At 35.4% G+C, this 16,069-nt stretch overlaps 1 protein-coding gene across 2 annotated transcripts in view; it reads left to right on the forward strand.

Annotated features, from left to right (window-relative positions):
* Positions 1 to 16,069, forward strand: part of POLE2 (polymerase (DNA directed), epsilon 2, accessory subunit) — a 36,722-nt gene that overhangs the window by 7,297 nt on the left and 13,356 nt on the right. Inside the window, exons 3-17 of one of the 2 annotated variants that reach the window (XM_004681896.1) lie at positions 35 to 110; positions 2,239 to 2,316; positions 2,542 to 2,635; positions 3,533 to 3,607; positions 4,917 to 5,000; positions 5,620 to 5,676; positions 6,061 to 6,109; positions 7,005 to 7,077; positions 8,453 to 8,625; positions 9,145 to 9,234; positions 9,471 to 9,525; positions 10,524 to 10,583; positions 10,668 to 10,745; positions 12,542 to 12,650; positions 14,151 to 14,327. In XM_004681896.1, the coding sequence (XP_004681953.1) occupies positions 35 to 110; positions 2,239 to 2,316; positions 2,542 to 2,635; positions 3,533 to 3,607; positions 4,917 to 5,000; positions 5,620 to 5,676; positions 6,061 to 6,109; positions 7,005 to 7,077; positions 8,453 to 8,625; positions 9,145 to 9,234; positions 9,471 to 9,525; positions 10,524 to 10,583; positions 10,668 to 10,745; positions 12,542 to 12,650; positions 14,151 to 14,327 (1,328 nt within the window). The remainder of the gene's footprint in view (positions 1 to 34; positions 111 to 2,238; positions 2,317 to 2,541; positions 2,636 to 3,532; positions 3,608 to 4,916; positions 5,001 to 5,619; positions 5,677 to 6,060; positions 6,110 to 7,004; positions 7,078 to 8,452; positions 8,626 to 9,144; positions 9,235 to 9,470; positions 9,526 to 10,523; positions 10,584 to 10,667; positions 10,746 to 12,541; positions 12,651 to 14,150; positions 14,328 to 16,069) is intronic. The other variant, XM_004681897.1, reaches the window with a different exon arrangement.

Consider the following 16,069-nt stretch of genomic DNA (forward strand, 5'->3'; position numbering starts at 1 on the left):
AAAAAAAAATATGACTTTGAAATTCTCTTTTCAGTGTCATCAAACATGATTGAACGGCCTGTCGTGGAAGCAGCAGTTCAGGAATGCAGTCAGTCTGTAGATGAGACTAGGTATGTGGCTAAAACAACCCCCCTGCCCCTATGGAGAGATTATGTAGTGCTTATTTTAGATTATTTTCTTAATAATTATATTTGTCATAATTCTTAAGCATTAGCTTCTTAATAATTACTGGTCAATATTTCTATAATGGCTATATCTTACAGGGTCATTTTAACCTACATTATCAGCCTGATTGTTAAATGATTCAGCTTTCCTATCTTTTTCCTAAGATTGTACCACTGCTAAGTTTTACCATTTAACAAACCTATCTGACTTTGCAGTCTGACTCTATGAATGTAAATATTCAAAAGTATGCTTTGCTATTGCTCTTGGCAAAGTGCTGAGTCAAGAGAAGTTCAGGGACTTAACTCCAATTTTGTGGTAAATGGTAAATGAGGGTAAATCTTCAGTTTTATAACTCTTTCCTCTACCACATGCTGTTACAGCATGACAGATAGTCAGGTTTTTTTTCCCCATGAATGTCCCCTCTTTTTATTCCTTCTGTGAAGATGATACTTCTTTCCAAATTCATAGAGTTTACTTGGGGGAAAATATAGAGAGACAGATTCACCTTTAACAGTATTTCCCTATTTGGGGGCATCACTATAATAAATCATTACCTTTATTTTTGGTCAGTAGTTTTAATCTTTTTCCCTGTCAGAATTTATTGAAGTCACTAAGAGAGAGACTGAGGAATTTAAATTTAATCTTTGCAAACTCATTATTTTCCATACTGGAGTACTCACAGGTTCCTATAGCTGTCAGTACAAATTCAAAATGATTATATCAAATGCTAAAATAGGAATTACTTAGCCATTGTTTCTGACAAGCTGTTTATACACTACACTTATCCAGGGTTTAGGTCCATTGGGGACTGAAGTTACGGTAAATAGTCTTTGCAACTTCAGTCATCAGAAAGTCATCCTATAAGCACAAGAGAGACTCTCCTTTTTGTAGTAGAGAAATGACATGACAAGTTAATAACTTTCTGAGATTGATCCACCAAATATTGGTGGAGCTGTGTCTGGAATCCAGGTTTTCAAGCCTTCTACTTCTCTGTGACTCTGTACTTAGCGCTACCTACTAGTAGCATGAACTTGTTTTGAATGTTTTCATTTGGGGAGCTAATTATGGAATTTTAAAAGTTGAAAAGTTGTGGATTTTTTTAAAACCTTTCAAACATGGTTATTTTATTAATACTGTAGGTAAATGATATCCTTCTCTAAGTATCAAGAAGATAGCTAGAATCTCAGGGGTTCTTTTTCTATTTTAGACCTTTTCCTGGAACACTTAAATAATATTTTGTGTTTTAAAAATTACTGGAAAGTAATTTTTTTGTTTTAGTCAATTTATATTTTTTATATTTAATTTATTTGAATGATTTTCTTTTTTTTTTTAATTATTTATCTGTGCATACAAGAACTGGGGTACAGGCCAGAGGTGTGGTGGGTGCGGGGCTTTACTAGAGACAGAGTGGGTAACAGAGCAAGCAGATTGACCAAAATAGGAGCAGTGGGTGAGACCAGAGAGGTCTGCTAGCCGTCTATATCAGCTCTCTGGTGGGGGATGGAACGTGTGCTGCAGTGGCTGTGGCTAGGTTCGTAGTGCTGTGCTTTAACCCCTTAAGCCACCAGAGAGGTCCCTGAATTATATTGGAAAAACAATATACTATTATTGTTTCTATTAAACTGCAAAAAAAGCCATATTATAATTCCTTTTCTAATTTCATAAAAGTAGTACATATGGGGAGAGATTTCTTTAAGATGTTGCTTTTAATTAATATTCTTTTCAACAAATAACTTTTTAAATTAGAAAACTTTATTTTTGTTTGCAAAATATTATACAGAAGCATTCTAGGAAAAGATCTAAAATAGAAAAAGAATCTCTGAGGTTCTGGTTATATTCTTGATACTTACAGTATTAGAGAAGGGTATTATTTACCTACAGACAGTATGAGCAGCAAGTATGAGCAATATTCTTGAAAGGAAAATTTTACCTCCATATTATGACACTATAAGAAATTCTGTGCATGACCTGTAGCTAGTATGTATGTATAAGATTATAATACAAGTTTTATGTTCACCTAGAATATTTGTGTTTAAATAAATCAAGTTTGTGTTTTTGTGGGATGTTTTTCAGAGAACATATTTTCAATATCATTGGTGCCTTTGATAGTCCACGCTTTGTGTACAACTCAGAAAGAAAAAAATTTCTTCCGTAAGTATACCAGCTTGATTTTAAGCTATTTTTAGATTTGCATTAAAATTTTTATTCCAAATGTAATAAGAAATAATTGGTATACATACTCTATAACTTCAGGACATGTACTGTGATAGTTTGATTGACACATATTGTGAAATGCAGAAGAGCTTCTTCTTTTCCAGAGAGCACACTGCTATGTTTTGTTTTTACGCTGCCATTCCTTATGCCATTTTTTTCCAGTCTTTCAATGACCGACCACCCTGCACCAAGTTTATTTGGAACAGCCAGAGATAAAGCAGAAGTATTTCGTGAACGATACACTATTTTGCACCAGGTAAGTTGGGGGACAAAAAAGAGATGGTTTCAGACAAGGAAGACATTGTTGAGATTAAAATCTCCAGCACAGAATTTCATGAACCATCATTGGCACTCACATTCTTGTAGAGCATTGTAACCATAAACTTTATGTGACTTTTCACAAGCTTGCCATGCATTCTTCCCATTACAGAAATAAAACAGCAAATCCTGGCGAAAATGCAGTTCAGTTTTCCATCTTCAACTTGTAAAATTTCCAAAACTCAATGAAATCGCTCAATCTTACTTTTTTAGAATGAAGCTAGAACTGTGAATTGTCAAATGTGTAGCGATAACTAGGAATTGGTTGCCCTTCTGTAGAAGGGAGTAGGGCACTACCTATAGTAGGGGAGGGATGGTTCCCCAAATAGGTACCCCAGGTAACCTCTTACTTTGTCTGACATTCAGTCTTGTTCCAGCTGTGCCAAACTTATCTCACTTCCTAAATACTTCGTAACTTTTATCTTGATGCATCTCTTCCTTTGCCTGACAACTTATCTCAGCCTCCTTTTGTTTCTTACAGCAAAGTCTTATTTATAATTTAGGATCTCATTGAATGCTCCCTTTGCCCAGGGTCCTTTATTGTTTGTGGCTGGGTCACACTTCTGACTAACACTTGTGCTCTGAGGATGGCAACTTGGTTTGTTATCATATCCTCAGTCCAGATTATGCTGCTGCCAGGTACACAATAGGTCTTTGTTTACATGTTTTTTTCATTTTTAAAATTACATTTCTAGATACTTGTATATTAAATCATGTGAATTTTCAAAGTTGTTGAAATATATAATAGTAATGTTAATTACTACCCTGTTTCATCAGGGTATCTTCCATTTAAATACCTGCTTTAGTAATTCATGTGAATCTTTCTTTTTTATAGCGGACACACAGACATGAATTATTCACTCCTCCAGTGATAGGTTCTCATCCTGATGAAAGCGGAAACAAATTCCAGGTTAAAATTTATCATAGTTATTTGAAGGTGTAACTATATAAGGTTAAAATTTATTGCTTAATTCTAATTTATTAACTATTTATTTATTTTGTGTAGAAGAGCTGGGATGTAGGCCAGAGGTGCAGGTGTTGAGAGGATTCACCAGGGACAGAGTGGGCAGCCAAAGATAAGGCAGGAGATATCTGCTGTGCTATAGGTAGATTAGCTTCCTAGCTGGGGATTGAACTCAAGCAGTGGCAATGATAGCACTGAGACTTTTAACCCCTAGGCCATCAGGAAGGTCCTAATTTATTGAATTTTAAAAATTTATATATAATAATTTATTGAATTTTTAAAAAATGATTTATTTTTTTTATGCATATAGGAGCTGGTGTGTAGGCCAGAGATGCAGGGGTGAGAGAATTCATCAGAGACAGAGTGAGGAGCAGAACAGGCAGATCTATTGATACACACTGATGAGAGGAGCAGTGGGTGAGAAAGGAAAGGTCTGCTGTGCCATGTGGGTCAGCTCCCTGGCCAAGGATCGAACTCCTGCAGTGGCTGGCAATAGCTTCATAGTGCTGAGACTTTCCCCTTGCTCAACCAGGGAGGCTCAACTTACCGAATTTTAAGTGAAAATGAACCACTGACTCCTTTAGCTATTTAATTAGCTAACTGACCTATGCATGTCTACCTTTAGTAAGATTCATGCCCTGGGTCCCAAGTCCTACAAATTTAGAAATAAATGTTCTATCATTATGCAAAATTGTATGGTATGAAATATTATTAGTCACTGGTTACATTCTCAGTTGACATGATATTTCTTTAGGTATAATTCTTCCAAGCCATGGTAGAGTTATTTTAGCTTACTTTATTTTAGCTTTGTGTAGGACAAAATTATGTTTTCTAAGTTTTATTTCATTTTTGACCAGAACGTAGATGTCAACGCTATAACATGCACTCAAAATTTATTTTAAAAAGATCTTCTTTTTAAAAAAAGATTTATTTATTTATCTATCTACCTACCTACCTGTTTATCTATTTATGCATACAAAGGTACGGAACTGTGAGAGAATTCATCAGAGACAGTGGGGAGCAGATCGATGAAGTACACTGCTGAGGGGAGCAGTGGGCGAGTCAGGAGAGGGTTGCCATGCCATGTGGGTCAGCTCCAGGGTGGGGGGGATCCTGCTCTCACTGCAGCAGCTGTGGCCAGCTTCTCTGTGCTATGGTCCAACCTGCTGCACCACCAGGGTGAACCAAATAAAGATTATTTTCTTAAAAGAAGCTATTTTCAATCTCTAAGGATTTATTTATTTTTTTATTTTAGCTTAAAACAATAGAAACCTTACTGGGTAGTACAACCAAAATTGGAGATGTGATTGTTCTTGGAATGATAACCCAGTTAAAGGAGGTAAGCTAAACTTAATGAAGATCAAATTTTTATTTCATCCATCACTTGATGAGATGTTGGTTACATATAGCATTTCTAAAAAGGGAACAGGAACATAGTCTTCATTGAAGACCCCTAACTCAGTCTTAAGTCATTTTTTCATTGCTATTCTTTTCCTTGAGTTGACATCAGGAAGTAACATCTAATATAGACTGGTTAGTTTGCATGGCCTGAAATTAGTCCACCAGTAACCTTTGATTAAACAGAGAACTGACTTGCTGAACAAGAAAAGTTGCAGGCCATATCCTGGTTCTTTGGAGACACTGTTTACTCTCTCATACAAAGGTGTCTGGAGGGGTCATTTTATGGCAGCCAGCAAGTGTCTCTCTTGCCATCTTTTTATCTAGAGCAGTTGCTTCCTGGGTACTTATGAGGAATCTGAGTCCCAATTTAGTGATGAGTCTGAAATCACAAGATTTGTAAATGGAAAGACCTAGACAAAGAATTGCTGATTAAAAAAAAATCTGCTGTACTCTACTATATTCTATTGTCAAAATCATCAGTATTTCAGTTATTTTTGTCATAGTATTCACTTTTACACAAAGGTGTTTGTTTCCTTTGTGGTTTTTTTTTTTTTTAGGGCAAATTTTTTCTTGAAGACCCTACAGGAACAGTACAACTGGATCTTAGTAAAGCTATATCCTTTACTTTTTAAAAAATCTGTTATAAATATTGGGGAAATATAACTATTTGAATTTCCAGTGTAACCTCTGTATAGCTGTGGTATAGGGATTTAGTGACATAATTCTTGTAGAGACAACTTTAATTTCCCTTAGAGATTCTGGAGGATCTAGAGAAATCATTAAGGAAGTTTATTATAACATGAAAGAATGATCTATACCATCAGTATTACCAGGCTACATCTTAGAATCAGACATGGGGACATTTATCATAAAACTTTTAAACAGTGGTCTATTCACAATTTCAAATGTGACAAGATTTATTATTTAGAAATTATATGCATTGACTTTATCACTGTCTTAGTTGTAGAACTAGGTTATTTTTCTTAACTGTTGTGTACCAGTTCCATAGTGGCTTATATACAGAGTCGTGCTTTGTCTTAGCAGAAGGTAAGTCAGTACCTTCCAGTCAATCTCATCATTTTATACTAAAATCATTTTGACATTGATTAATATTTGTCAATATGATATTATTTGGGAGAACATTGACTACAAGAGCATATTTTTGACAATATAAAATAACTCTTACACTGCTAAAGGGCATGGGTTTTCTTATGGGGGATGATGTAATATTCTGAGATTAGTGTTGTACAACTTGTGAATATACTCAAAACCATGAATTGTACATTTTTTAAAAAAGATTTATTTTTATTTATTTATTCATATAAGAGCTAGGTTATAAGCCAGAGGTATGGAGAGTAAGATGAAGCGCCAAAGGCAGAGTAGAGAGCAGAACAGGCAGATCTGCTGAAATGCCCTGCTGAGAGGAGCATCGGGGAGACAGGAGAGGTCTGGAGACAGGAGAGGTCTGCTGCAGCATGCCGGTCAGATCTCTTGGTGGGATCAAACTCAAGCTCTGAGGCTGGCTATATCTTGATAGTGCTGAGACTTTAACCCCTTCGCCACCAGAGAGGCCCAGAATTGTACATTTTTAAAGGGTAAATTGGATAGTATTTGAATTGTATCACAATAAAGTTGAAACAAAAAACAGCCCAGATTTTACTTAGGTTAATAAAATGAAACATTTCCCTATCTGTGTTCCTCATCTGTCTGTACTCTAACTTACACTATAAAATTAAAGTGAAGTTTCACATGTGAACCTACTTCTCTTTAATTATTTTTTCATTTCTGGATCTGAAGCTGTTACATATAGCTAGGCCATTAACTGCTGTAGTTAATTGACAGGGGATGAGAGAATAGCTAGTATTATTTTGTGTACCTTAGTTTTGCTCTTTCAAGCAAGAATTGATCAAACAAAAGTGATTTGCTACTTATCTTTGTCCAGGTTGGTTTGAAGATCAAATATTTCATGTCAATGCCTTTGGATTTCCACCTACTGAACCCTCTAGTACTACCAGGTATAAAAACATTTGACTTAAGCTTTGTAAGAATTTTGTAATATGGGCAGTAATAATGTACATCAGTAATAAATGTATATCTGTCATTGCTCATATATAACAAGACTACAGTTTCTGTGCTAGCATTCAGAGAGTAGTGGAAAATAAGAGTTAGGCCAAACTTTATATGTAACAGAAAACTAGATTGACTCCAGATTAATTGTAATAGCATCTCTGTACTTTGACTTTAACAGGAAAGATATTCAATCTGCCAGTCTTACTTTATCTGTAGTGTCAAAAAAAGAGAATATAGATCTGTATATTAATGTGTTAACATTGATGTTAGAGTCAGTTCTTGTTATAGTTGTTATGTTCTAGAACATTACTGCAAACACTCCATTAGGGAACACTGAACAATTGTTCTAAAGGAAAATATGTACATATAGATATGTCTCTCAGATATATTATCATCTTAAATCCTTAATGAAAACTAAACTCATCTTGGTAGATTCTTGTTTCTTTTTTCACAAAAGAGGAAATATTTAGGTTCATGGGAAGTGCGGCTGTCCCACTACCAGGTACCAGGGCGGGTTTGCAGACCTTGCCAAGAGCCCCAGTGCCTCAGCTTCCTGCATTGCTCCCTAGTGGCATCTGTGCCTCTCCACGGGAGGCTGAAACAGAAGGCAGGCTCTATACTGCCTTCCTGCTCAGCAATTTCCTGAGCAGCTCAGTATTGCAGGGTCTTACACATCTCTCCCTATTCTCTGTACATCTATGATGACCACTAAAGCACTCTGAATATTAATACTTGAGTAATACTTGAGGATCATATACATATTTCTTTACATTCATATTTGTTTATAAAGTATCTTTACATTTTTTATATGTTTGGTGGTTCTTTTTTGTGCCTTTACGTTTTCTAATTTGTATTTGCGATTACAAAAAGCAAATAGTCATTCGGCTACTTTTCTACTGCAGCATGAGTAGAGTAGAAATCTTGGGAAAAAAAACACATTTCTGCTCCCAGTAAATTTGTGGCATTTAACACAAATTTAAATTACTCAACTCTTAACTCTCCTCAAATGACAGTCCCATGCCTGCCACAGTAGGACTAAGAGAGGGACTGCGCAGAAAGCCCTTAAGCACACGGTTTGATCCATGTGGGTACTCACATATGGAAGCTGTCATCAGGTTGCCACCGACTGAGCGTGGCATTTTCAAAAGTATGATTTTAGCCATATAACCCTGTGCTTTTCAAAGAGATGCAGTAGTTGATATAATTGTGTGGTAACTTCAATTAAGTATATACCCTGACATAAGCCTCAGCATCACAGAAAGAAATTTGTCTCCAACAGAATATAGCATAGAAGGTAATAAATATCTTATAATTACCTAGGGCATACTATGGAAATATTAATTTTTTTGGAGGGCCTTCAACTACATCTGTGAAAACTTCTACAAAATTAAAACAACTAGAAGATGAGAATAAAGATGCCATGTTTGTGTTTATGTCTGATGTTTGGTTGGACAGAGTAGAAGTAATGGAAAAACTTCACACCATGTTTTCTGGTAAGTTATCATAGTTTCTATTGTTTTTTGAATCCTTATGAGGGTTTACGTCTTAAAATTCAATTCTTTTTTAAGTGTCTGAGTATATGTTTTCCTTAAAGTTAATTCAGCAGTAAGGTATTTTTTAGCAGTAAGATACTTTAAAGTTCATCTTAAAGACAAATCTTTACATTTGAAAACAGTATGTGTGTGTGTGTGTGTTCATAAGTAAGAATTATTCCTAAGTATACTATCAGAATAGATAAGAACTTGGTCTTTGCAGTCTAATAGAAGCTTTTTAAGTTACAGTATAATAATCTCTCAATTTGTAGAGATGTTGTGAGGATTAATTAAATATTTCAAGATATAGCACATAATAGCCACTAAAATGAGAGCTGGTATTACTGATGTTTGTTTTCTAATAAGTTGCTAGCTTCTTATTACTAAAATAGTAAATTTGTATTATTAAAAACTCATGGTTAAGGGAGCTTTGACCTGATTTCTAAACTAGAAAAGTGATGTTTGTTCCTTTATTTTTAGGTTACTCACCAGCACCTCCAACTTGCTTTATACTATGTGGCAATTTCTCATCTGCACCATATGGAAAAAATCAAGTTAAGGCTTTGAAAGGTATTAGTGTCTATTTAATTTAGGTAATGTCTAATATCTAATACCTAATTAAGGTCTGATGTCTAATTTAGTTTATAATGATAGAAACTAAAATGCTAAGAAGATTAACAGTAAAAAAATATATAATATTTTAATTTCTTTCAAAAAGATGTAGTTATAGCTACATGATCTGATATAATCTGATTTTCGTATGCACTATATGCAAACTAAAATTTAATATTCCTTTAAAATTACAGAGTCCCTAAAATCTTTGGCAGACATAATATGTGAATATCCAAGCATTCACCAAAGGTAATGATTTCTACTGCTATATTTTTTATTTAAACAGTTGTGTAAAAAAATTAAAAAATGGATCCTACCTTATCGGTTAGTCAGAGACTATCAGGAAATGAATGGAAGAAAAGTTTGTGGAAATTAGCATAGTTAAGAGATAAAATTGTCTTCATGTCATGATAGTATTTGTTTTACTAGAGATCTACAGTAAAAAGTATTAAAAGGAAGAGTGATAATTTCAACCTTGCTTTGAACTTCTTAGTGAGATAACTCTAAGGTTCTACCTAGAGCAGCAACCTTGAATATGGTGGTCATGGCCACATGTGTCTCTTTAAATTTAAGATATTTAAAGTTAAATAAAGTTTTCAGCAATCAAAAAAGATAACCTCATGCTATCTGCAGCAACATGGATGGGGCTAGAAGAGATTATATTCAGTGAAATAAGTCAGAAAGAAAAAGAAAAATATCGCATGGTTTCACTTATAGAAGGAACATAGGGCAACCAAGTAAGGGACCAGGGGAAAAAATATCAACAAAACAAAAATTAACAGACACTTACAGATCAGAGACAAGATCAGAGACACTCAGCAGGGTAAGGGGAGGGAGAGGGAACACAGCGAGGGTGGGAAGAGCACAAGTGACGATGGGGTGGTGCAGGGGGAATTGGTGGTGGGCACTCATGGCGAATACACTGAAAGCAAACACTTAGAAAAAAAGAACGATGTAAAATATATATAAATAAATAAATTATTAAATTAAAAAAATAGAAAAAAGTTTACTGCTCAGTCCATGACTCACATTAGAAAGTTCTATATGTGGACAGTGCAGACACAGAACCTGGCTCTTATCACATAAAGAAGCACTGGAAAGGGTTGGGGGCTTTTAATAGTTCACTTGTTAAAATGAATTACAGATTTTAAATTTAAAAAACATAATTGAATTAAAGGCTATCAATAGTTTTTAGGTGGGCTCATGTTGGAGTATTTTTTTAATAATTATTTTGAGTTTTGCTACAGCAGTCGTTTTGTGTTTGTGCCTGGCCCAGAGGATCCTGGATTTGGTTCTATCCTACCAAGGTAAGTTTTAGCTAGATTTTTACAACGATAAAGGTATTTGTTAAATTTGGAATATATCCTGAATCACATAAATTGTTTTTATAGGCCACCTCTTGCTGAATGCATCACTAATGAATTCAAACAGAGAGTACCATTTTCAGTTTTTACAACTAATCCCTGCAGGTAAACATTAGTGTTTTATTTTATGCCCCTTTCTCTCTTATTTAAAATTTTAAGTAGCTTCAGGCCCTCCCTGGTGGCACATCGGGTTAAAGCACAGCACTAAGAAACTTAAGCCGCTTCTGCATGAGTTCGATCCCCGCCTGCCCCGGAGGTGACCACTTGGCTGGCAGACCTCTCCTGACCCGCCCGCTGCTCCTGTCAGCAGTGTACTTTGTCGATCTGCTGGTTCTGCTCCCCACTCTGTCCTTGGTGAATTCTCTCACCCTCCACATCTCTAGCCTATACCCCAGTTCCGTATGAATAAGTAAAAATAAAATCAATCTTTAAAAAAAAATGCAATTAAATAAAAAGTAGCTTCAGTCTTATATTTTATCTCTAAATTTTGACTGTGTTGGGGTAACTAATAAAAAGATTTTAAGTTTTTCAAAACTTTGAAAATATTTAAATATATTTAAATAATGTCCTGCTGTTGAATTTAGAAACTTAAAGAATACAGATTTTAAAATAGATATTGTCATTACAAGTCCTTTAAGAAACGTTACAATGGGACAATGAAAAGGTCTTTCCTTTACTCGGTTGTGCAGTCACTGTAATCACAGGGCTCTTGCCGAGTGAACACCCCTATTCCCTGGTTCTCCTCTCTTTTCTGCCTACATTCACTCCTTTGCTAACTCTGTCCAGTCCCATGCTTTAGATACTGCCTATGTATTGACAGCTTCTGTTTGTATTTCCAGTCTTTTGCCTAAATTCCAGATTCACATGTCTAGTTGTCTACACATCTGCCTTTGGATGTCTAATTGACAACTTCAAACTGAACTTCTGACCACCCCTCCCCTCCATTCCATCTCTTACCTATTTTGTAGACTTTCCTCAATTTTAGTTTATGGCACCTTTGTCATTATAGTTGCTCAAGCCAAAAAACTCTGGGGTTTTCCTAACCTGCAGGTTTACAGGAAGCACTTCAAAAATTTGAGGGAAGATTTCAAAATATATCTAGGACCTGGCCACCTGATCCCTTATCCCTACTATTAGGAGTTTCTAACATCTTTATCCAGGGTTACTGTAATAACCTCCTAATAGTCTGTTCTTCACGCTGTCAGTGTGATCCTTTAAAACATAAGAAATGGTGCATTTCCTTACTGATCCTGTTATTCAGAAACAGCCCATATCATTTCTGTCCAAGTTGTGGCGTGATCTGACTCTGTTACCCCTTTGATTTCTTCTCCTTCTACTTCTACCTCCTCATTTATTCCAACTACTCTACCTCCTTTCTCTTCCTCAGATACTTCATGTATGTTCCAGGTTAGGGTCTCTCCTGTCTTTCTTTCTGCCTGAAACTGTGAGGTTCCTCTATATATCTGCTTGAGTAACTCTCCTCTCCGAATTTGTGTTCAGATCACACATCATTATGATCCTACTTGTTCCTGTCATCCTATTTTATACTTAATGTAAAGTCTTTTAAACCTTCTCTGCCCACAAGTTGATCACTGTTAGACTTTTCTTTTTCCCATTTAGTCAACTTTTCAACATTATTATGTTTATTAGTTTTTGTGCCTGCCTTCTCCCCATTAGAATGTATGAAGGTTGAGATCTTTTTGTTTTGTTCATCCCTAGAATAGTGCTGGACACTGAGTTTATTAAATAACTATCAAGTGAATGGTTCAGTAGTTAAATCCTGGTCAAATTTTTGCCATAGTAACAAGCAGTAGGAATGGCTTTGTATTATAAAATATCTTACTATTAAAATTATCAGTTTTTTACATGGAAGTCAAATTCAACAACTGTTTTCATTTCAGAATTCAGTATTGTACACAAGAAATTATTGTCTTTCGTGAAGACTTGGTGAATAAAATGTGCAGGAACTGTGTCCGTTTTCCTAGTAGAAATTGGGATATTCCTAATCATGTAAGTCAAATTTTCTTCATTAATTATCTCATATGTTGTATTATATAAACTTTTGTTATGCCACTTGATAATTTGCCCTTTTTAAATGTTTATTTATGATTCAAAATAACATGATTAGTTTTGTTCATAAGTTAATCTACTGCATCAATATTTCTCAACTTTGACATATCCCCTAGTAGGCAGAGGAAGGCCCAGACAAGCTGAAGTTTCTTTGAAGCTTCCTGTTTTGCCTTTATATTGCACACATAGCGCCTCCTGGCTAGCACAAGGGGTTTAAGTCTGGCACTACGAAGCTATCCTCAGCTCCTGCTGCACAAATTCAATATCCACCCAGGGAGGTGACCCACATGGTGCAGCAGAACTCTCATGTCTCACCTTCTGCTCCCCTCAGCAGTATATTTCAGTAAATCTGCCTGTTCTGCTCCTCACTCTGTCTCTGGTGAATCCTTTCATCCCCCACACCTCTGGCCTATACCCCAGATCAGTAAGCATGAATGCATGCATAAATAAATTGCACAAATATTACATTGTGCTTTACAATGTATCTATGCTTGGTTAGTGAATGTTAGTATCTGTATTCTTGTTCCAGTAATTTATGTAGATATTTATTTAAAGTAATAATTTACATAAGGAATTTCAAGTAAGTTTTAAATTGTATATTTAGTCAACTTCCTAAAAATATTTTGAGGACAGGTGGCAGCCACAGATTTTTGACATGATTATTTTTTTGCCCGTTCTCTCTTCTTTCCTGAATAACCGTTTTTTGGATATGGTTAAAAGTAGAATTTATCCTCATATTTTGTTCACTGTTTAGACAAGATTTGCTGCCCAATGGCCAAATTCAGTGCTCTTAATTGGAAACATTCTGCTGTTTTCAGGAAGTCTTTTTATGTCTTTTACATCCGTCATCCTCAGATGTATCCTCTCTCATTAACCCCAGTTTATTGAATCTTGCAGCATTGTAGTACCATTTGTGAATACCCACCAGACGCCGTCTTGATGCTGCAATAGCTGGCCTGCTCACCATTGTGACCCAAGACCAAATCCATCGTATTTATTAAATATTTCTGATAACATTTCCACATTAGCAGGATGGTAGTGGTTATCCTGTAGGTTCCCTGCTGTCTGTTCCCAATTACATGTATCCCCATTGGAAAAGCATGGGAGTAGATCTTAAAGAGCACTTTCAGTATTTATTTTATGATACTTACAATTATGTAAGCTAAATGACTTTCTTGGCATTATTGAGCTATGGAGTTATTTTTTAGATGAATAGAATTGGCAAATTCCTTTATTATACAATTAACTGGAGTAATTTCCCACCAAAATACACAAATTAACTTCATTATGTATCAGTGTTTCTGAAAGCTCTGATTCAGTTTTCCTAATCATTTCTCTAATTTTCTAAGTCCATTTGATAATTAATATTTAATTTGAAATTAAGTTATCCATTTTAACTTCTACAGATGCCCTGGTTTGTTTTGCATCTTTCTTTTGTAGTTTGTAAAGACTATCCTATCCCAAGGACACCTGACTCCTCTCCCTCTCCACGTCTGCCCAGTGTACTGGGCCTATGACTATGCGCTGAGAGTGTATCCTGTGCCCGACCTACTTGTCATCGCAGACAAATACGACCCTTTCTCCTTGACCAATACTGAGTGCCTCTGCATAAATCCTGTAAGAATAGTTTCAAATTATAGTATAATTTATCAATAGTACAGTTATTTCTTTAAATTTAAAATGTATGTTTAGTAAAATTACTGTTAGAGTAAAAATATAATATTAATGAAACCTTGCATTAACTTGATACAGACTTTGAATGTAGCAGGAGACTATAAAGCGGTGATTTTTTTCTGAAAATGAAACAGAACACCAAAATTTTGTAAATCCAAAAGAGTATTTTCTGTTCAAAGTAACTTACTTGGGATTCTTTTCTGGGAATTGCTTTCAGAGCCTGTGTCCCATTCTCTTTAAACATATTGTGCTTGTCCTGTGAGGGTGATTTAATTTTTGAAATTGCCCAAGTCCCAAGCTCTAAACTGGATGAATAATGAACTTCTTACTGGGACACATTATTTCATTTTTATGCGGAATCATAAAATTGCTTTAGAATTTTAAAGTTACTTCAAAATTTCTACAAGTGTGGGTTGCATTTTTAATAGGGGTCTTGGGGGGTGGTAAATAAAGCGTAACTTTTATGTTAAAGAAAATATTATCACTGTTGAAATTTAACATGAATATGCTTCCTTGATACTGCTGAATTTTATACTTTAACACTTTGTTTCATCTATATCATTTCTAGCAACATGGTTTATTACTAGGTCACTTTTCCCCAAATACATTTTGCCCTGCTTTTTCTAAATCAGGGTTTTCCTCAACACTGTTGATAATTACATAATTCTGTTATGGAGTACTATCCTGTGCATTGTAGGTTTAGCAGCATTTCTGACCCCATTTAGTGGGGAACCCTCTACCCACTGTTGCAGGTAGCAGCCCCAAGATGTAACGTTTTCTGATATTTACCAAATATCCCGAGGGACAAAACAGTCCCTTGTGGAGACCTGGTCTAAGCATGTGCATAGTCAGTTAGTTTGGTTTTACTGTTTGAAATCTTGGACCTGATTTTTGTAAAATTTGTATATTCACACTCCAGTGTTCTTTCATAGTGAGACTATTTCCTCACTTTTGGAATATTCTCATTTAATATTCTATTTGAAAATACCTTATTTCTGAAGTTTTCCACTTTCGTCATCCTTTAGATAAGTGCTTCTATACCATCAATCTGTTTTTATGTCATTTATACCTATTCAGCAAAGTCAAGTCTGCCCCTTGACTTGTTACATATGTCATTCTACTCAGGTACTTTCAGGGCACATTGAAGGGCATTAAAACCAGATTTTCATTGGTGAGAGGGACAGGAAAGATTTTTTTTTCCTATTTGAATCTATATTTCTATTTTGAGTTAACCAATTTGTTTTTTTTTTTTTTTTTTTTTTTAAATAATTTACCCTTGGAGCCTGCCTGGTGGCACAGGAGTTAAAGACAGCGCTATCAAGCTATCCTCTGCCACTGCAGCTAGCCCACATAGCACAGCAGACTGCGTATCTGGCCCACAGCTCCCCCCAGCAGCGTATTTCAGTAGATCTTTGCTGTTCTCCCCATTCTCTCTCTGGTGAATCCTCTCACCCCCTGCACCTCTGGTATACACTCCAGTTCTTATATGCATAATTAAAAAAAATAGTAACTTATCCTTTTAATTGTGGTAACATTCTAATTCTTCCATCAGTATTGCAACCTGCCACCTATTATCTGAATCCACCACCATAATCCATTGTGCTCCCTTCCCTTTTGTTCCTACTCCTCCCCTAAGCCCTCCTCCCTTTGATGCTTCTGTTCTTTACTTTTTTTTTTTTTTTTTT

This window comes from Condylura cristata, unplaced genomic scaffold (assembly GCF_000260355.1).
Source record: "Condylura cristata isolate star-nosed mole 26May11 unplaced genomic scaffold, ConCri1.0 scaffold00013, whole genome shotgun sequence".
NCBI lineage: Eukaryota > Metazoa > Chordata > Mammalia > Eulipotyphla > Talpidae > Condylura > Condylura cristata.